Source organism: Camelina sativa, chromosome 1 (genome assembly GCF_030686135.1).
Source record: "Camelina sativa cultivar CO46 ecotype springtype chromosome 1, ASM3068613v1".
In the NCBI taxonomy this organism is placed as follows: domain Eukaryota; kingdom Viridiplantae; phylum Streptophyta; class Magnoliopsida; order Brassicales; family Brassicaceae; genus Camelina; species Camelina sativa.
In genome coordinates, this window is record NC_141880.1 from 2,965,733 (window position 1) to 2,984,482 (window position 18,750).

General features: G+C 38.2%; 6 protein-coding genes across 11 annotated transcripts; 4 read left to right on the forward strand and 2 right to left on the reverse strand.

Annotated features, from left to right (window-relative positions):
* Positions 1-438: 438 nt before the first annotated feature.
* LOC104738030 (ribulose-1,5 bisphosphate carboxylase/oxygenase large subunit N-methyltransferase, chloroplastic) lies at positions 439-4,001 on the forward strand. 3 transcript variants are annotated; one of them, XR_015557556.1, is made up of 12 exons: positions 439-905; positions 1,061-1,224; positions 1,326-1,409; positions 1,579-1,636; positions 1,918-1,971; positions 2,237-2,308; positions 2,411-2,483; positions 2,729-2,901; positions 3,013-3,115; positions 3,209-3,340; positions 3,439-3,561; positions 3,659-4,001. XR_015557556.1 is itself a non-coding variant. In XM_087450870.1 (12 exons), the coding sequence occupies exons 3-12, from the start codon at positions 1,397-1,399 to the stop codon at positions 3,749-3,751; spliced, it is 912 nt and encodes a 303-aa protein (XP_087306996.1). In that variant the 5' UTR covers positions 439-905; positions 1,061-1,224; positions 1,326-1,396; the 3' UTR covers positions 3,752-4,001. The 3 variants fall into 3 exon arrangements, 2 of the variants coding, with proteins under 2 accessions (XP_087306996.1, XP_010456598.1); XM_087450870.1 differs by having other exon boundaries at positions 1,326-1,419; positions 2,411-2,491; XM_010458296.3 differs by having other exon boundaries at positions 2,411-2,491.
* Positions 4,002-4,399: 398 nt separating this feature from the next.
* On the forward strand, positions 4,400-6,195 carry LOC104738114 (transmembrane emp24 domain-containing protein p24beta2). Its single transcript, XM_010458368.2, has 5 exons — positions 4,400-4,600; positions 4,753-4,950; positions 5,367-5,553; positions 5,661-5,768; positions 5,885-6,195. Exons 2-5 carry the CDS (start codon positions 4,753-4,755, stop codon positions 6,016-6,018), a joined length of 627 nt encoding a protein of 208 aa, XP_010456670.2. The 5' UTR covers positions 4,400-4,600; the 3' UTR covers positions 6,019-6,195.
* Positions 6,196-6,435: 240 nt separating this feature from the next.
* LOC104738275 (glycerol-3-phosphate dehydrogenase [NAD(+)] At3g07690, cytosolic-like) lies at positions 6,436-9,100 on the forward strand. Its single transcript, XM_010458494.2, has 5 exons — positions 6,436-7,361; positions 7,597-7,818; positions 7,943-8,190; positions 8,578-8,717; positions 8,810-9,100. The coding sequence occupies exons 1-5, from the start codon at positions 6,713-6,715 to the stop codon at positions 8,934-8,936; spliced, it is 1,386 nt and encodes a 461-aa protein (XP_010456796.2). The 5' UTR covers positions 6,436-6,712; the 3' UTR covers positions 8,937-9,100.
* LOC104738199 (protein ACTIVITY OF BC1 COMPLEX KINASE 7, chloroplastic) lies at positions 9,079-14,206 on the reverse strand. 2 transcript variants are annotated; one of them, XM_010458432.2, is made up of 19 exons: positions 13,862-14,206; positions 13,308-13,698; positions 12,290-12,876; positions 12,028-12,171; positions 11,823-11,948; positions 11,622-11,709; positions 11,447-11,534; positions 11,274-11,367; positions 11,118-11,172; positions 10,942-11,033; positions 10,691-10,861; positions 10,567-10,623; positions 10,400-10,483; positions 10,205-10,289; positions 10,063-10,124; positions 9,887-9,961; positions 9,690-9,794; positions 9,421-9,562; positions 9,079-9,320 (listed from the first exon to the last, which is right to left on the reverse strand). In XM_010458432.2, the coding sequence occupies exons 3-19, from the start codon at positions 12,851-12,853 to the stop codon at positions 9,247-9,249; spliced, it is 2,106 nt and encodes a 701-aa protein (XP_010456734.2). In that variant the 5' UTR covers positions 12,854-12,876; positions 13,308-13,698; positions 13,862-14,206; the 3' UTR covers positions 9,079-9,246. The 2 variants fall into 2 exon arrangements, with proteins under 2 accessions (XP_010456734.2, XP_087307011.1); XM_087450885.1 differs by lacking the exon at positions 13,862-14,206 and having other exon boundaries at positions 13,156-13,366.
* On the reverse strand, positions 13,759-16,276 carry LOC104738348 (GLABROUS1 enhancer-binding protein). 2 transcript variants are annotated; one of them, XM_010458595.3, is made up of 4 exons: positions 15,478-16,276; positions 14,993-15,301; positions 14,642-14,917; positions 13,759-14,452 (listed from the first exon to the last, which is right to left on the reverse strand). In XM_010458595.3, exons 2-4 carry the CDS (start codon positions 15,293-15,295, stop codon positions 13,961-13,963), a joined length of 1,071 nt encoding a protein of 356 aa, XP_010456897.2. In that variant the 5' UTR covers positions 15,296-15,301; positions 15,478-16,276; the 3' UTR covers positions 13,759-13,960. The 2 variants fall into 2 exon arrangements, with proteins under 2 accessions (XP_010456897.2, XP_010456860.2); XM_010458558.3 differs by having other exon boundaries at positions 13,759-14,458.
* LOC104738471 (thiohydroximate-O-sulfate sulfur/sulfate-lyase (nitrile-forming) NSP5-like) lies at positions 16,093-18,157 on the forward strand. 2 transcript variants are annotated; one of them, XM_010458664.2, is made up of 2 exons: positions 16,093-16,284; positions 17,041-18,157. In XM_010458664.2, the coding sequence occupies exons 1-2, from the start codon at positions 16,249-16,251 to the stop codon at positions 17,986-17,988; spliced, it is 984 nt and encodes a 327-aa protein (XP_010456966.2). In that variant the 5' UTR covers positions 16,093-16,248; the 3' UTR covers positions 17,989-18,157. The 2 variants fall into 2 exon arrangements, with proteins under 2 accessions (XP_010456966.2, XP_087307045.1); XM_087450919.1 differs by lacking the exon at positions 16,093-16,284 and adding an exon at positions 16,628-16,724.
* Positions 18,158-18,750: the final 593 nt, after the last annotated feature.

Consider the following 18,750-nt stretch of genomic DNA (forward strand, 5'->3'; position numbering starts at 1 on the left):
AGTTCACTCTCTTTTTTCCTATGTGTTTTGGGTATTTTTCCTATTGCTTCTAATAAACCCTTTAAACTGTACCTACTTTCTTAATAAACCATCAAAATATTTCATAACTAGTTTTCCTTTTAGATTATAAACCCTTTAAGCTACCTACTTTCTTAATAAACCATCAAAATAATTTATAACTAGTTTTACTTTTAGATTATAAAAAAACAATCAATCATCACATTTGTAAAGTCTATAATTGAAACTATAGAACATGATAATATGGTAAACAAATTTTCAATTATCTCATCAATTGATTATCATTAGGCCTATCCAAAACATTGGAAATTAAATTAATATCTTCCTTGGCAATCAAATCTAACTCAAACCAAAACAAACCGAATATTTTTCGAACCAAACCGTAATTTACAAACTAATCATATCTCGGCTAAGTGCTAATCGCAGAGTAGTGAGTGGCATCATCATAGCCTCACCCACAGCCACTCGTCTTCTCTCTTCTTCGTTTTCTCCTCTCCCCAATGGCGAAAGCTTCTAGCGTCTTGCAGTCAACCCTCCTCCCAGCTTACTCTCCACTCCTCAAACTCCGTAATCAAAGCTTCATCCTCTCTTTCCCACCGCTTCCGGTGTCTCGATGCCGTCCCGGAATCCACTGCTCTGTTTCGGCCGGTGAGACAACGAGACGATCCGTGGAGGATGCTCCGGACATATCATGGGGCTGCGAGATTGATTCACTTGAGAACGCTACTTCTCTCCAGAACTGGCTCTCCGAATCAGGCCTCCCTCCGCAGAAAATGGCCATTGATAGAGTCGACATCGGTGAGCGAGGCCTCGTCGCTTCACAGAACCTTAGAAAAGGAGAGAAATTGCTCTTCGTTCCTCCTTCTCTCGTCATCAGTGCTGATTCCGTAAGTTCACACTCCCAATTTCACTTGGAATATATAAAAAAAATATAATCTTTAATCTCACATGAGTTCTTGATCTCTCATTTGAAAGCAATGTGTTAAAGTATCTTTCTTTTCATGAATGTGAATATCTAATAATACTGGAGATTGAATTTTAGGAATGGACCAACCCAGAAGCTGGTGAAGTGATGAAACGTTACGACGTTCCAGATTGGCCTTTGCTCGCTACTTATCTTATTAGTGAAGCAAGTCTTCAGAAAAATTCAAGATGGTTTAACTATATCTCAGCTCTTCCGCGACAACCTTACTCACTTTTATACTGGTAAAGTTTTCTACTTCTCTTTGGAGCTGCTGAACTTGCTGATAATGATCACGTTTGTCCCAATTTTTTTTACTCCCTACAGCCCTTTTGTACTATTTCAGGACTCGGACAGAACTTGATATGTACTTGGAAGCTTCGCAGATTCGAGAACGGGCTATTGAAAGAATCACGAATGTTGTTGGAACGTGAGATATTGTACTTTCTTTCTTTCCCTCAACTGCTGTGGATGTGTAGAATTTGCTTCCCGGGTCCTGAATTCATTGTGACATTCACAAGCTCTTATTGTAGGTTAGGGGTTTGATGATTATATTTTGCATTAGACACTGCTCATGTATTTTTCCTTTACATCCCCAGTTATGAAGATCTAAGAAGCAGGATATTTTCAAAACACCCTAACCTTTTCCCTAAAGAGGTAAATGTTATGCCTATATTGCTATAGTTAACTCAGAGACAGAAGTATACAGCTTGCTCTGCTCGAACGTCTGCTTTCTTCTTCTAATAATGGAAGAAAAAATATTTTCATAATCGAGCGTAGTCTTTCTTTGGTCTGTTGAAGGTCTTTTTGTCACTTGCAGTGTGCACTTCTGTATTTGCAACTAGTGTTGCCTTTATTATATCATCTGAGATACTGTGAATTTACATCTCAAATTTGTTTTGTCCACATGAATATGAGTATGCTATTTATTGGTGCAGGTTTTCAATGATGATACATTTAAGTGGTCTTTCGGAATCCTATTCTCACGGTTGGTAAGAACTACTTTATCAGAAACAATCATTTGCTGATCTTTATAATTTATTTACATAATCTAGATGTCTTGAATTAGTGAAACAACGGACTTGTTCTTTTATCTTAGCATGACTTTCTGCACAATATAGCTGTCTCCAACAATTTTACAGTGTGAACAATAATGAGCAGTCACCAGTGTGCATTATTTAAATTTCTCTTTCCTTTCCGGTAACCAGTGTGCATTGCGTGTCTCTGTCAACTCAGACTTAAGCTTCTCTAACACAGGTACGGTTGCCGTCTATGGATGGAAGATTTGCCTTAGTTCCATGGGCAGATATGCTTAATCATAATTGTGAGGTACTTCTGCTTATCTTTATGACCAATTAGCTCCTAAATTATCCTAATCAGAAAGCGTGGTTAACTTATGGTAGTAATTATTTCAAAATTTGCTTTGGAAAGGTTGAGACGTTCCTGGATTATGATAAGTCTTCGAAAGGAGTTGTCTTTACAACAGATCGACCATATCAACCAGGTGAGCAGGTAAATATGACCTATAGATTCATTCCCTAGAGAAAATATAAAGATCATTTCTGTATCACTTCAAATGCTCAGTTTGGTCAAAATTCAGATAAACACGAGCATTGAAGTTATATATAAGTCGGGGTATAGTACAAACAAGTCCCATTCACACTATTGGACTCTTTAGCGCTCCAGCAAGCCAATCCGGAATGGGACCAATGTACTCTGAAGTCTCTGATGTATTTCAACTTTGTACAGGTTTTCATATCATATGGAAATAAATCTAACGGAGAGCTATTGTTATCGTATGGGTTTGTCCCCAGAGAAGGAACCAATCCTAGTGATTCAGTAGAGCTAGCACTGTCACTTAGGAAAAATGATAAGTGTTACAAGGAAAAGCTGGATGCTTTAAAGAAACATGGATTATCGACGTAATCAACTTTCCCACCACCCATATTTTGCTCTCAAGTTTGTAGATTTCTCATTTCTTTTGATCAACTTGAGTTTTCTTATGATGATTCTGTTAACTAATTCACTGGCAGGCCTCAATGCTTCCCCGTAAGGATAACGGGTTGGCCAATGGAGCTAATGGCATATGCTTATCTAGTGGTGAGCCCTCCAGATATGAGAAACAGCTTTGAAGAGGTTTGGCAACTCCATCATAACCCTTTTTTATTGACTCTATCCAGTTCTTCCCTTCTTCATAATACATCCTTGCTAAATTTATATCCATTTCAGATGGCGAAAGCTGCTTCAAATAAGACATCAACAAAGAATGATCTGAAATATCCCGAAATCGAGGAAGAAGCATTGCAGTTCATACTGGACTCATGTGAAACAAGCATATCAAAATACACCCGTTTTTTAAAGGTAAAAATGACAAAGAAAACAGTTCATCTTTCTCTATATGTGGAAAAATTGCACTGCATCTGCTTATTGTTTGTTTTATTAATCATTTCTAATTGCAGGAAAGTGGATCAATGGATTTGGACATTACATCTCCAAAACAATTAAACCGAAAAGCGTTTCTAAAACAGCTAGCTGTAGACTTGTCCACAAGCGAGCGTAGGATACTGTACCGTGCTCAATACGTAAGGACTCATTTTGTACTCGATATGGTAGAAGAATTCGTGGATCTATTTATGATATTGTGGAATCTGTGCATTTTTTTTTTGGGTCTCGGTTCAGATTATTAGGAGGAGACTGAGGGATATAAGAAGCGGTGAGCTGAAGGCTCTACGGCTCTTCAGTGGACTTAGGAACTTCTTCAACTTCAAGTGAGTGTTGAATGAGGAATCTTCAACAGCTTTAAGATGCGTCAAGGGTAGGCTTCATTGTTCTTCAAACCAAAAATGTAATTTTCTGTACCAAAGAAATGAATGTTGGTGTAGGCATGGTGAGATCGTGAGTATACTACAAAAAAAAAATATGGCAGTTTGATATATTACTAGTAATGTGTTTTGTACAATCCCTCTGACGAAGTGTACATTTATTCTTTGTCCATAGTCCAATACAAAAACTGAGTTGAGCATTGTTTCTAAAACTTACAAGCTGAACTTATAAAATTGATCGAATACTAAAAACGCATAGTACGTCTATAATCTGGTTGTACTACACGTCAACAGATTGTTTCTTTAGCAAAGCAAGTATTTCACCGTGGCATACTTTTTTATTTATTTTTTTAACTGTGGCATACTAAAACACAAAAAGAAAACATGCAAAGTCTCCCATTATAATTTTTTTTTTTTTTTTTGACGGCTTTATGTTAAGAGCCTCTGATGATAAACATACTGAATTATGGAATCTCCAATTTCGACATAATGTGATGTGGCAATATCTAAATGGTTTAAAGATATTTTATTGCCAATGATATAACGCCACGTAAGCCCGCTGACCAAATACCCCAAAAAGGAGCAAGCGACGTCGTTTATAGTTTGATGATCTTGTCCGGTCACGAAACTGCCCTTCAGTCAAAACAGGATTCTTCGTGTCTGATTCTGAACGAATTCGCTCTTTCTCCCCTCCCTATCTCTCTCCACCGTCTTCTTCTCCGATCAATCTCCGATCGTTTTTCAACACTCTTCGACCAGATCGAGTTTCCATCGATCTAATCTCTTCTGAATTTGGAAGGTAAATTCCTCACACTCTGTATCTCGAATCTAATCACCTCGTAGGAATCGAAATTGAAACAATTCAATTTGGTTTGGTTTGTGGAATCTGCAATTGAGGCTTCCTCTAAACAATTGAATTTTGCTTGATAGAATTCGAAATTATTGTGGCAGATGAGCTTGAAGGCTACGATCGTAATATTAGGGCTCTTATGGAGCTTCCAGGCAGCGTTAGGGATTAGATTCGTGATAGACCGAGAAGAATGTTTCTCCCACAAGGCTGAATATGAAGGCGATACGCTTCATGTCTCTTTCGTCGTCATCAAGTCTGATTCTCAGTGGCACTTTAACGAGGATGGTGTAGATCTTGTGGTATGACTTTTTCTCTCCCTCAATTGAACCTTTTGCTACGTTTCGAGCTTGCAAAATCGATCGAAAAATAGATAGGGTTTGTATTAGTAGACAATGCTTAGGGTTGTTGCTAGGTAATCTATACTCTCCAACATGTATTGATAAATTTGTGTTAGTGGACAATGCTTAGGGTTGTTGCTAGGTAATCTCGAGCATGTATTGATAAAGAATTTGGTTTCTCGTTACAGTTGTTCTCTTGTACCCTCTAGTTTATTTGGTTGTTGTTACTATTCTCTTGTGCACTGTTGATTAACAAATATTGATGATGGATTTGGTAGGCTTGGAGGCTATATGACATATCTTTTAGATTTCCTGTATGGTATGCTGTTGGATGAGATAACCATTGGTGATGATATATATTTTTGGATCTTGAATAGATACATGGCCCAACAGGCGAACAGATTCATGACTTCAGGGAGCAGATAAGCGCAAAGCACGACTTTGTTGTCCAAAAGAAAGGTGTTTACCGTTTTTGTTTCACAAACAAGTCTCCTTATCACGAAACCATTGACTTCGATGTACAGCTTGGTCACTTTGCATACTACGATCAACACGCAAAGGACGGTGAGTATTATCTTTTTAGTTTTTTTTTTTAATCAGTTCAGCTTGATATTGAGTTACTTAGCTGAAGATGGTTTTGTCTTTGTTGTTATGGTAATATGTGTGCGCAGAGCACTTCACTCCCTTGATGGAGCAAATATCAAAGTTAGAGGAGGCTCTTTACAACATCCAATTTGAACAACATTGGTTAGAGGCTCAGACCGATCGTCAAGCTATTGGTAACATTTTTTTTCTTTCTGAAACCCCCCCCCCCCCCCCTCCCCCCTTAGGTTCTTTTTTGATTCTGCAAATTGAGAGGTCTAGTTTGATATGATTTTGTTTTTGTTTTGTGCAGTGAACGAGAACATGAGCAAAAGAGCAGTACACAAAGCTTTGTTCGAGTCATTTGCACTGATTGGAGCAAGTCTTCTCCAAGTTTATCTTCTGCGTCGCTTGTTTGAACGCAAACTCGGCATGTCGCGTGTCTAAAAAAAGTACGAGTTTATCATCATTTTGGACTTAAATTTTACCTTAAAATGTATCAGGGAATCTCTTACTTAAACCTCTTACAGACAGATCATCGTAGTTCATTGGAAGATTTGCTTTTTCCCATGTTCAAGAAATTATCCACTTGTGGTTATAATTCAATCAGTCTGTTTTTTTTTTCCTCTCTCTCTCTCAGTCAGTACAAAAATAGTGATTTTGATATGAATATTTACTATATACAACGGACAAGGATTGAACTAATTTGCTTTTACTCTAATACCACCACCATTCTAAACGTTAATGATACGTTCGGACTAAGTTGCTAAACCTTTTCCTAAAACAAAATGGATTTGAGCAAGAAGACTTCTCAATAAAGTACTCAGTCCCTTTTAACTTTGACTGGGTTCGAACTGGTATAGAGAAGAAAGTCGTAAAAAACTAAAAATGGCCATGAGTTTGAATGGGCCCAGAGTAGATAAAGCCAGCTATCGTTTTCTTGTTCGTACAAGTTACCTGAAAATTAAAAGAAAAAAAAAAAACACAAACTTTCCAGAAAAAAAAAAAAGAAAAAGAAAGTCATTTGGTTGTTTCAAGTGTATGCATCGGTAAATCCGACAAGAACTCCGATTTTGTTCCATAGCTTGCTGTGTTGTTTAGTGGGTGAACTACAGAAGAGAGAAATCGTAAGGCTTTGTTGATGGTGGATCATGTGGTGGAAACCGTGGAGACGAACAACAACTCTGCTCCGAGCAGGTTGGTGGAAGAAAGACTTGATGAGATTCGTAGAGTAATGGGCAAAGCCGATGACGATCCGTTAAGGATCGTAGGTGTAGGAGCTGGTGCTTGGGGCAGTGTTTTCATTGCAATGTTGCAAGAAAGTTACGGCAAATTTAGGGAAAAATTTAGTGTGAGGATCTGGAGAAGAGGAGGGAGAGCAATAGATAAAAGCACAGCTGAACATTTGTTCGAAGTGATCAATTCGAGGGAAGAGTTGTTGAGGAGGTTGATCAGAAGGTGTGCTTATCTCAAGTATGTGGAAGCTAGATTAGGGGATAGGGTTTTATACGCTGATGAGATTTTGAAAGATGGGTTTTGTTTGAATATGGTTGAGACTCCTTTGTGTCCTTTGAAAGTTGTGACTAATCTGCAAGAAGCTGTTTGGGATGCTGATATTGTCATCAATGGTTTACCATCAACTGAGACATTTCAGGTGTTCAATGAGATTAGAAAGTACTGGCAAGAGAGGGTTACTGCTCCTGTTATTATCTCTTTGGCTAAAGGTGTTGAAGCAGAGTTTGAACCTCACCCGAGGATTGTTACTCCTACCCAAATGATCTATCGAGCGAGTAAATTCACTTCTCATTGTCTTTTTTATTTGCTTCCTAGATGAATACTTGATATCTTCTTCCTAAGTTTTCGTTAGAGTAACTAAAGATTCTATTTTTGTTAAGGTGATATTGTGTATTGGTTACCCAACAGATTGCTTGAGTGTATGTCTTGACAGTATTGGTGTTAAAGTGTATGATCAGTAGTTGTTGTCATTAAAATTTTACAGTTTGTTTCTCATATTCTCTTTTGTAGCTGGTATTCCTCTTGAGAACATTCTCTACCTTGGTGGACCTAATATTGCTTCTGAGGTATATAACAAAGAGTATGCCAATGCGCGGATTTGCGGGTCTGAATTATGGAGGAAGCCTTTGGGAAAGTTTCTAAGGCAGTCACATTTCATAGTGTGGGATAATAGTGACCTCATTACGCATGAAGTAATGGGTGGCTTGAAGAATGTGTATGCCATCGGTGCAGGTAAGACCAGGTGTCTAACATGTTTATCTGAATGGTAGTGATTCGAAATAAAATATTGGAACTCGTGATCATAAGTCAAAGTTCACGAGCCGAGTGGTTGTTTTGCCGTTTTTTTACTTTATAGGAATGGTGGCTACACTGACTAAGGAAAGTGCTACTAGTAAGTCAGTATACTTTGCGCATTGTACTTCAGAGATGATTTTTATTACACATCTATTGGCCAAGGAGCCAGAGAAACTTGCTGGGCCTTTGCTTGCGGATACCTATGTAACATTACTAAAAGGTCGTAATGCGTGGTATGGCCAGAAGCTTGCAAAAGGAGAACTTAGCCTTGAAATGGGTGACAGCATCAAAGGCAAGGGGATGATTCAGGTACGCCATAGTTCTAATGATCGATTTTTCAATTGTCAAATTAGCCATAACTTATGGCCCATAAGTTTTCCTGGCAAGTTTTGTACATATAGTATAGAGAATTTGTCAAATTGTAACTTCCATTTAGTCCAGAGAGCAACTGTCCAAACAGGGTATTAGCAAAAAGATGAACAACTCATATAACTTCCTTCCGTATATAGTAGATTCATATTCATAAATGCCAGTGAGTAAATACTGAATCTATATACCATATACCATTTATGTTTAAGTTTTAGTTCTGTACATTAGCATAAACTGATTAGTATTAAGATTGCAAATAAGTTGTCATAGATTGGATTGGTTATATAGAAGGTTGATGATGAAGTGATTTTGATGTAATGTTCATAGGGGGTCTCTGCGGTGAAAGCATTTTACGAGTTGTTGAACCAATCCTCATTAAGTCTTCAACACCCTGAAGAGGGCAAACCTGTAACTCCAGCTGAACTCTGTCCCATCTTAAAGATGCTCTACAGAATTCTTATAACAAGGTTTTCAGCATTCTCATCTCTTTAACCTTGTAATAACTGATCAACTTGGACTGCAACCATAATCATGATTTACACTTTGATGATGTTTCTAGAGAGTTCTCATGTGAGGCGATTCTTGAGGCGCTGAGAGATGAGACGATGAATGACCCACGTGAACTCATCGAGATTGCTCACAGCCATCTCTTCTTCCAGCCATGGCTTCTTGGCCAGAAACCTTGAGCACTGTATTTTTTTATAAGTTTCTCTGCTAAGCCTTGGTGCAGACTTGTTTGTAATTTGAAGATTAATATGTAGTTCCAGTGGATGTTTTGGTGCAGACAGAGTTATCAAAAATACGCAGAGTATATATAGTTGTATACAATTATAGTGAAAACTTTGTCATATATCTTTGACTTTCCTTCCCTTTATAATTAGAGACAGTTTTATACAATTTATAAATATTATGAACTTGAGCTAAAAGATACATTCTATACCACCTATACATCACAATTCTGTATCTGATATTTGTATTCGAAAGAATAACCATCCATCATATCATCTTCTCAAACTTATCAAGCTTACTTACCCTTTGCATAGACCTCAGTACCAATGCCAAGAATATACCTGCACGAAAGATATTTATCAAGCTTATTTACCCTTGGCATAGACTGTAAACATACCTGCATATACTTCTATATGCACGTGTGTACAACGGCTTTCATACCTGCTGCGACGAAAGATCCATTAGCAACAAGCTGACTTCCTTGGTTGCTAAATGTAACCCCAATATTAAGCAGAGTTCCTCCAAGAACTGTATACATTGTTGCCATCTGTAGTATTGTCGCTTTCCGGGCTGCTCTTTCCGACTGAACCAATATGAACAAACAAATTCCACAGTGAGTATCTCTTGCTATTACAAAAACCGTGACAAATCTGCTTTACTCTAATACCAACTATGTCGGGGTGATTAAACCATGACGAAGCTGACTTTACCTCAAGAACCCGAACACGTAGTTTTAGGTCGCCTGAATCGAGTTCTTTCACAAACTCTTCTATTCGCTGTACTCGGGATGGCATTGACAGAGTAGAAGACCTGGCCTGTAAAGGTTTTAAAGTTGAATTTAGTACATATAGAAAGAACAGAAGAAAAAAATAGAGAAACGACAGTAAAATACGAGCGAAAGCATTACATCGTCAGCCTGCTTCCTTATTTCTTGGACAAGCTGAGTTCCCGAGCGCTGCCTTTGTTTTAAATCCAGGAGTTCCTGTTTTTGTCGATATTCATGAGAGTTGACACACTAATCGAAAAATGTAGAGAGGTGATTAATAAATAATTGGGTGTTGAGCAGAGAAAAGAGGTACGAACCTGTGCATAAGGAGCAGCAACCTTCACAAAAGAAAATTCTGGATCAAGGATGTAACCAATACCTGCAACATCAAAAAGCTATATGGTGAGACTTGTGGTAGATTTTAAGAAAAAAAAGGTTAAGATCAGATTGAATAGGCACCCTCAAGTGTGGAAAATGCTCGGATGACAAAGGTGAAAGTAGATGGGAAACGGAATGGCTGATCCTGGGAAATTGCAAACAGATCCTGCCATAGAAATAAGAAATTTTTGAAATTTAAGAACCACATGGTAACACTATCATATATAGCTTGAGAAAGAGCTCAGCTTTGTTTTCAGGCACAGTTTTGTTCGGTACCTCTCCAATAGCTGCCAAAGTCTGTTGCTGATCTGGTGATTGGCTTAATAGGTTGTCCAAGAAAAACTGAACAGATCTCCTTACCTAACAAAAACAAGTACAAAGTCCAAATGAGCTTTACATATATAAACTTCTCGCATAGAGAAAGAGAGAGACTGTAGTGTTACCGATGAAAGATCTCCAGTGGGTTGAAGTGCTTCAAGATCTATCAGATTTTTCATGACCTGTAAGAACATTTGGTTAGTTTTATTATTTATCAGTTCGAGATCAAACCCTTGAAAGAAAATATACCTTTTTCGCATCTTTTTCATAAACAGAATAGAAGAGATCAAGTAATCTCGTCCGAGTAAATGTTTTGATCTCTCCCATCATGCCAAAGTCATAGTAAATGATCGATTCATCTACATCAATTGCAAGATTTCCCGGGTGCGGATCCGCATGAAAGAAGCCCGTTCTAAGTATCTAAAATAGCCAAACCATAAACATAAGTTTGAACCAAAGGACTATGAATCCAGTCAAAGTGTTGCTATATTATTACTGACCTGGATAAGATAAGCTTCAATGGCTCGTGATGCGATTCTAGAACGGTTAAAACTCTGTGACGCTAAGGCGTCTAAGTTGTTGATCTTGATACCTAATTGCACCAATCAATAAGAGAGTTAATACTGCGACATTGTTTATCAAACAAACCAATGTATTGGATAGTTTCAACACAAACCTGGCACATACTCCAAAGTCAGGACCTTCATGGCAGAGTAATCCCAATAGACCAACTACGGATGTAAATAAGATAAACAGAAAGTGTTACTGTTTCATATACCACACAACATAGGAATTTAATATCATAGGTTTTGGTTTAGCAAATGAAACTTACAGGTACTCGGACCCAGCTTATATTCCGGAAGTCTCTCCGGAATTTGTCGGCATTCTTAGCTTCGTTTATGTAGTCAATCTCTTTATACAAGATTCTGAAACCAAAGGAGATATCAGCCCTACATGGTTTAGAGCCACAAGTTGCTACGTATTAAAGTTATAAAAAAGACTTACGAGGCACACTCTTCATAAATTCCAACCCAATCGTTTGTGCCAAATGATTCATTCTTTTGGAAATACTCAGCAATCAGCTTCAAATTTTCTGATAGGAAAGTAAATTCATTTTCAGCAATTCTCAAGCACCCATGCAAGTATTCTACTGTATAACTCAGAACTTGTAACTACATACTTAAATCAATATCAAACAGTTTCTTTAGTCCGGGTCTTTGTACTTTCACTACCACTTTCTCGCCGTTGTGCAATACAGCTCTATGTACCTAAAGGAATACACTTTGGAAATTATGATACAAACATCAATATGTAGATGAAATTCAAAAAACAAAAGATAAGCAAGTAGGCGTGCTTGAGGGTGTGGCTAAGTGTCAAATACCTGACCAAGGCTAGCTGCAGCTATGGGTTGCTCTTCAAATTCTTTATACATTACACTAATAGGAGCCCCAAGTTCGGCCTCAATGAAACGCTTTGCTTTCTCTGGAGAGAAAGCCGGGACTCTATCCTGAAAACCAGTTTAAAAGAACAGTAAGAAAACGCAAAGGGAATCTAAATTAATGCATGAATTCAAAATAGCAATGTACCTGCAACTTGGAAAGCTCATCCACAAATTCACGTGGAAACAAATCCGACCTCGTTGAAGACAACTGTCCCAGTTTGATAAACGTTGGACCAAGTTGCAATACACTCTCTCTCAACCATGAAGCTGTTTCTCTTCTTCGGATTTTCTGATTTTATAACAACAGGTGTTAAGAAGAAGAAACAAAAAAAAACTGGTATATAACAGTAGGCAAATCTGAAAACTCAATCAATCTATGAGATTAGAAATAAGGAAAGGTTTCTTACTTGTTTTTCTTCTGTGAATCCTCCAATGTACGACCATTTTGCATTGTCAAACAAGACACGAATCCTCAGGGATAAAACAAAGGACCAAACATCAATACTACGTTGAAATGCGCTATAGTTCTCATTAGCCCAGCTAAAACCTTCATCAGAAGGAAGAACTCTAACTCCTTCAACCGGTGGAGGAAGGTAAGATTCTGGTTGTTTCTTTGGTACCTTAACCAAATTTGTTGAAGCACCATTACTATTTCTAATACTAACCAAACTCGCTCCATTAACAACTTTCTCCGCTGATCCATTCACTTTGTTTACATTATTCACACCATCTTTCCTTTTCATCACCTCACTCGCGGGAACCATTTTGACTGCACGTCCATTGATTCCAACCTTTGAAGGCGTTCCGGATTGTCTCATCTCAATACGAAATCTCTTGGACTTGCTTCCATAACACTGAATGGCTTCACCAGTGAAAAGATTCTCCAGAGAGCTACTGAAACCAATAGCTTTGGTGGTTCTTGAGGTCTCACTGCCATAGCAGCAGCTCTGAGAAGCTAATAACGCCGCCATTTCCACCTAAGCTACAATACAACCTATTGAACAGACAAAAAACAAAGAACAAAAATTCAATAAAAGAGATTCAGCTGGATCCATAAAATTCAATAATGCAACACGCATCATTTGTATGATCTTAATATAAAAAAAAAAAAAAGATATAAACAACACAAAAGGCATGGTAACAGAACTCCAATACATGATACTTAAAAAACCTCTTGTAAACAAACCATCGACTCCTAAAGATAAGAGAATCACAACGATTCTTAGAGCCATGAACAAAATATAAACAATCAGAGGACAGTAGTAACACATACTTATACAGAAGCAAGAGGAACTCAATTCATTGTACAAAAAGATTGAAAAAAAAAAGGCAAATTTTTTTCCTGAACCCAGACCAGAAGAAATAACCAAGTATAATTGAGAAACGCAAACAAATTACAGACGTATAAACTAAGAAAAATGGAACCTTTATTTGAGCCCTGAATCGGGTTGACTGGTGAGACAGAAAACAACCCAGACCCAGATATTTTAATCTGTAAAATCGGCTAATTAAGTAGAGAGGAACAGAGAGGACTAAGTTGCGTGATGGTGTCGTCCTTATGAAACGTGTGTTGTTCCACCGAATTTGTTTTTCCACCTTCCTTCCTCTTGAATTAAATTTCGTACCTTTTTATCGTAATTTGTTGCGTAAATAGGAAAAAAAATTGGACTTTGATCGGACAATGATGAAAGGAACCTTTTGTAACTTTTAGTGCCAAACTTAAGGAAAATAAAAGGTGCGTGTCCAGCTTCTCCTTCTCACGTTCTTTGTGTGGCACAGTTGGACACAGAGTACGCTTATTATAAGCGGTTCTCCCCTAAAGAGATTTAAAAAAAAAAAAAATTAAAGGATATATAATTGGGTATTTTTGTACTCATTTAAAACCAAATAAAACGGAAATTTTTGTATAGAAAAAGCAAAACAAAACAACTACGGTTTTACTGCACAATAGCATATTAACAAAAGTTGTGACGCTTCACCATGATCGGATCATAGACAAGTTCCAGAAAGCGATGTTTTACCCACCCAACTACTTTTGGAAGTCATTACTCATCAGTCATCACACTAGTTTCTTCTACCTAATTATGAAATGCTGCATTTGCGAGTTTGGCCGTAAACGAATACTTCTTGCTCTTCAATAGCGCCTCTTGAACAAGTAATGATTTCCATTCACCGCTCAGCTCTTTCCTTTCCTTGGCTCTAATGGTCTTCAACTTCTGTAGCATCTGCTTCTGTGCGTTGTTCCCTATATGCTGAAACATTGTCGTCTCAAGCGCGTCTTGTAAAGCACACAGCTCATCATCAGCAGCCCCATCTTCTTCCTCACTCCCCTTCTCCACACGTTTCTCGACACTTTCAGAGGGTAATTTTTCGTCACAAGAGCCGCCTTTTGCAGCGCCATCATCATTCTCTGGTTCACCGTTTGTCATTGCTCCATCTTCCTCACTCCTCTTCCCACCATTCTCATTCTCCGTATTCTTGTCAGCATTTTTGTCAAAAGTGTCACCTTCTGCTAATCTATCATCATTCTCTGGTTCACCGTTTGTCACCACCTCGTGTTCCACGAAAGCCTGAACCTTATAATACATACAAAATCAACTCAATTTACCTTTTGAGTCATCAAGCAAGTTGAGCAACCAAACTAATTCTATAACACAACTCAGAAGATTGATGAGCAACCAAACTCAGAATATTGATGAGGGCAACAACTATAACACCAATGAATATATTAGGAGAAGGTGAATGAAACCCTGACTTACCTTGCTCCTGGTCCTCTTAGCTCTGTCATCAACACATCCAGGTTTAACTTTGCCCCATATTGCCATGGACAAGTCAAAAATTTCAGAATCTTGAGGGTTAGTAAAGCTAGGCTTTTTAACCGAACTATCTCGGAATTTAGACTTCAACTTTCTGATCTTATTCATGAGCTGATCCTTTGAGACTATACCGTCAATGCCATCTTTGATATACTCAAAGAATGCAGCTGAATCAGAACGGTAGTCCAGTCCTGTCTTGTTCTGGTAGTCAACAATGCCCTTTTCCACAACGAGTAAAAGGAAAGAATAAGTAATAAGCAGCCAGGTTAGCTGAAAGCAAAGAAAAGTAGAAACCTTTAAAATGACAAGCTCGTCATGTTTACTCCAGAGTCTCTTGGAATCAGAAGGAGCATATGAAGGAGACAGCGTAGCCTTACGCTTCTTCCTAGTCTTGGACAAGGTTGGTGTATCATCGAAAGCAGCAGCAGCAGCAGCGATGGGGGTGGAGTCCAGATTCTCGGGGGAATTGAGGACAGGGGAGTCAGGAGGAGAGGGCGGAAGGAAGCCGTTAGAGTTTTTGACTCTTAGTTCTAAGTCACATGTATAGGTATCGCTGAAACCACCATCTCCAGAACAACGATGTTTCTTGTTTACCATCTAGACCTAATTCAATCAATATATAAAGCTTTTAGCTTTCGTTAAAGATTGAATCTTTTTGTTTGTCTAAATATACACAAATCAAATCCATGGATTCAAGTTATAGAGAGAAAATGGCACAATAAAGTCTGAATTCAAGTTAAGACAACAAAGTCGGCGAGCTGGAATTGCATGAAACTTACGGTGTTGGTACTGAAACCAATCTAGGGAGATTAGATTTGGGGAAGGAAGTAACCCTCCCTAGATTCGGATGGATGATTCTCTCTAATCTCTATGGAAACTTGTCCAGATTTGAGTATGTTGTTGGACCAGTTAGTTAGTTGCTGCTCCGCTTTGTTCTGTCTTAAATTTCTGGAAAACTGTTTATTTACTAAACTCGACATTACACCACCGTATGACTAGAGGTTAGAGGATATGTGATGTGTGTATATTAGAAGCCCGTGGACCAAAAGGACCGTACGGAGCCCATTATTAGATCACCAATATTTGTTTTGGTTATTAAAAAAAATAATAATAATAATAATGGAGCTAAAAAAAATTGAAACTTTTTCTAATAATTAAACCATAATGGTTGTTTGTTGGAGCTACTGTAGCTTGAAATCTAATGAATTGTGAAGTTGATTAGACCCTAATCCTTACCAAATTGTGATGATACTGCAAATTCCATGCCGCTTGTGTGTTTGGTTTCCTTCCATGCCGTTTTATTAAAGTTCACTTTGTCGTTTTTTTGATAAAAAGAATAATATTTGCAAAAAAATTAAAAAAATATATATATATATATTGAGGTATCTAAAGAAAAAAAGAAAGATTCCTTTTTCCCTCTCTTTGGGCCTTAAATAGAGAGAGACGGACACAAAGCAAAAGAGGAGAAAGAGAAACCTCACAAGAACAAAATTGGTCTTAAAACGAGGAGGCACTCAGTGGTAAATATACTAATTTGCAGCAGAGCAACGATGGCAGCGACTCCTATGCAAGGCAAATGGGTTCAGGTTTATTATCTCTCTCTTCTCTTATATACGAATCTGGGGGTTCATCGGATACAAACCCCCAGATTGTTCAATTCTTATTGAATCGTACGATACTGGCGGCCTTTGAAAACTCTAATTTCGATTAGAGTTTTAATATTGATAATTCTACTATTGTAAGGTTTTAATATTGTAATCGTCATTACATTTAAGTATTTGAATCGTTTATCTTTTGTTAATCACCTAGTTTTTGGATTAGTGGATGATGAGTTTGCCATTGTCCAATTGAGTATTTGCATGCTGACTCAACTCTTTGTCTGTTTCTGATTGTTTTCCACTAATACTTATTCTAATAGATGATTCAAGTATTGCATCATTTGTAATTTGCTTGTTGTTTTATTTACAATTGACTTGAACAGAGATATCTTACATTCACTGGTCATCTGACTGACTCAGTTTTCTCAGTAAGTTGTTGCTGTGATGATCCTTTTGATCATCAATCAATGGAACTCTTCCCCATCTTTATTGATAATTTGGTTCTACAATTAAAATCTCATTCTTTGTGCCTCTCTGATCAAGTACTATTAGATGACTATTGTACTAGTGGAAGATTACTTTGTCCTTATGGAATTGACTACTCATGTGCTGACTTAACTCCTCTCACATAGTTGTTTTTGTCTGCTCTTATCGATTTCAAGCTTAATATCATCCTTGTCTAGTACTTAAAAGAATTAATCTTTGTATTGTTGTTTTCTTCTTCTCTGTTTTCTATGTGATCAGCTTAAACAGAATGGAACTGGACCTGGAGCAAGAAGCTCGCATGCCATAGCACTTGTGGGAAACAAAGTGTATGCCTTTGGTGGCGAGTTCCAACCTCGTGTTCCCGTTGACAACCATCTCTACGTTTTCGACCTCGAGACTGAGACATGGTCCATCCAGGAAGCTACAGGGGAGGCTCCTCCTCCTAGATTAGGCGTGGCCATGGCTGCAGTTGGACCCATCATCTATTTCTTTGGTGGCCGGGACGCCACTCACCAGGAGCTCAACGAACTCTACTGTTTCAACACGTCCACCAACCAGTGGAAACTGCTCACTTCAGGGGAAACCGGTCCGCAAAACCGAAGCTACCACTCCATTACCTCGGATTCTCAGAACGTGTATGTGTTTGGTGGGTGCGGAGTTGAAGGACGTCTCAACGATCTTTGGGCCTACAACGTTGCTGATCAGAAATGGATTAACTTCCCGTCTCCGGGTGAAGCCTGTAAAGGAAGAGGTGGTCCAGGGCTTGCTGTTGTTCAAGGAAAGATCTGGGTGGTCTACGGATTTGCAGGAGAAGAAGCGGATGATGTTCACTGTTTCGACATAGCTAAAGGGGAGTGGAAAGAAGTTGAGACAAAAGGCGAAAAACCGTCAGCAAGAAGTGTGTTTTCAACTGCTGTTGTAGGGAAACAGATACTGATATCTGGAGGGGAGATCGATCCGAGCGACTTGGGGCATATGGGAGCAGGTTGTTTCACTGCTGACGCCTATGGGCTTGATACGGAGACGTTGGAATGGAGGAAATGGGATGATGGAGTTGGATCAGAGGAGCATCCAGGGCCTAGGGGATGGTGCGCGTTTGCAGCTGGATCACGGGATGGTAAGGAAGGTCTGTTGGTTTATGGTGGGAACTCGCCAAGCAATGACAGGCTTGATGATATCTTCTTGTTCACTCCTACTAAGTACTAACACTAACTAAGTATGGTTTGGCTTTCTTGCTGTGTGAAGTTTCTGTTTTTTAATTTTCCTTTTGGATTGGGTGAAGTGTGTGTGTGCATTTGTTTTATCTACGTTTTTGTAATTAAACAGTCGAAATTTTCATTAAACAATAATAACGGACGAACCATCCTATAGGAAACCGTAGCAACCATAGTTTAGTGATACACACGAACTATGGAACTATCAATTGATGACCCTCACTGTCAATGAAAGCATTGAATTCAATCCGTTACCCCACTCTGTCTCAGTCAGGCGGTAGTACATGCGTCTTTAGTGATGGTAGTCTAACCCCTATCAATTTTTTTCCATATCTTTTATTAGTCTCAAAATATATCTCGTTCTGTGGAAGACTTGACAAGATGTTGCAGTTTGGTCCTCACGCGACACACACCAACCTAAATTTATTACTCACAAAACTACCCAATGCATGCTCTTGTTTCCCACACTCACACACACAAACCAGAAAATTCAATTATTTTCCTTTTTTTTTTGGCATTATTATTGTGGAACTTTACTTTTTTATTTTATTTTATTATTATGCGTTATTTCTATTTTCTTAACTCTTCTTGAGGACAGAAAATATATGACGTGGATTCTGATATATTAGCTACGATCCTTAGGTCTCTGACCGATATAATTTATAGCCTTTCATAGCCTCCTCTTTAACTCTCAAGTCTCTTCAAATCTTATATCACGTCTCTTCATATTCTCTTTCTCTACAAAAAAAAAATT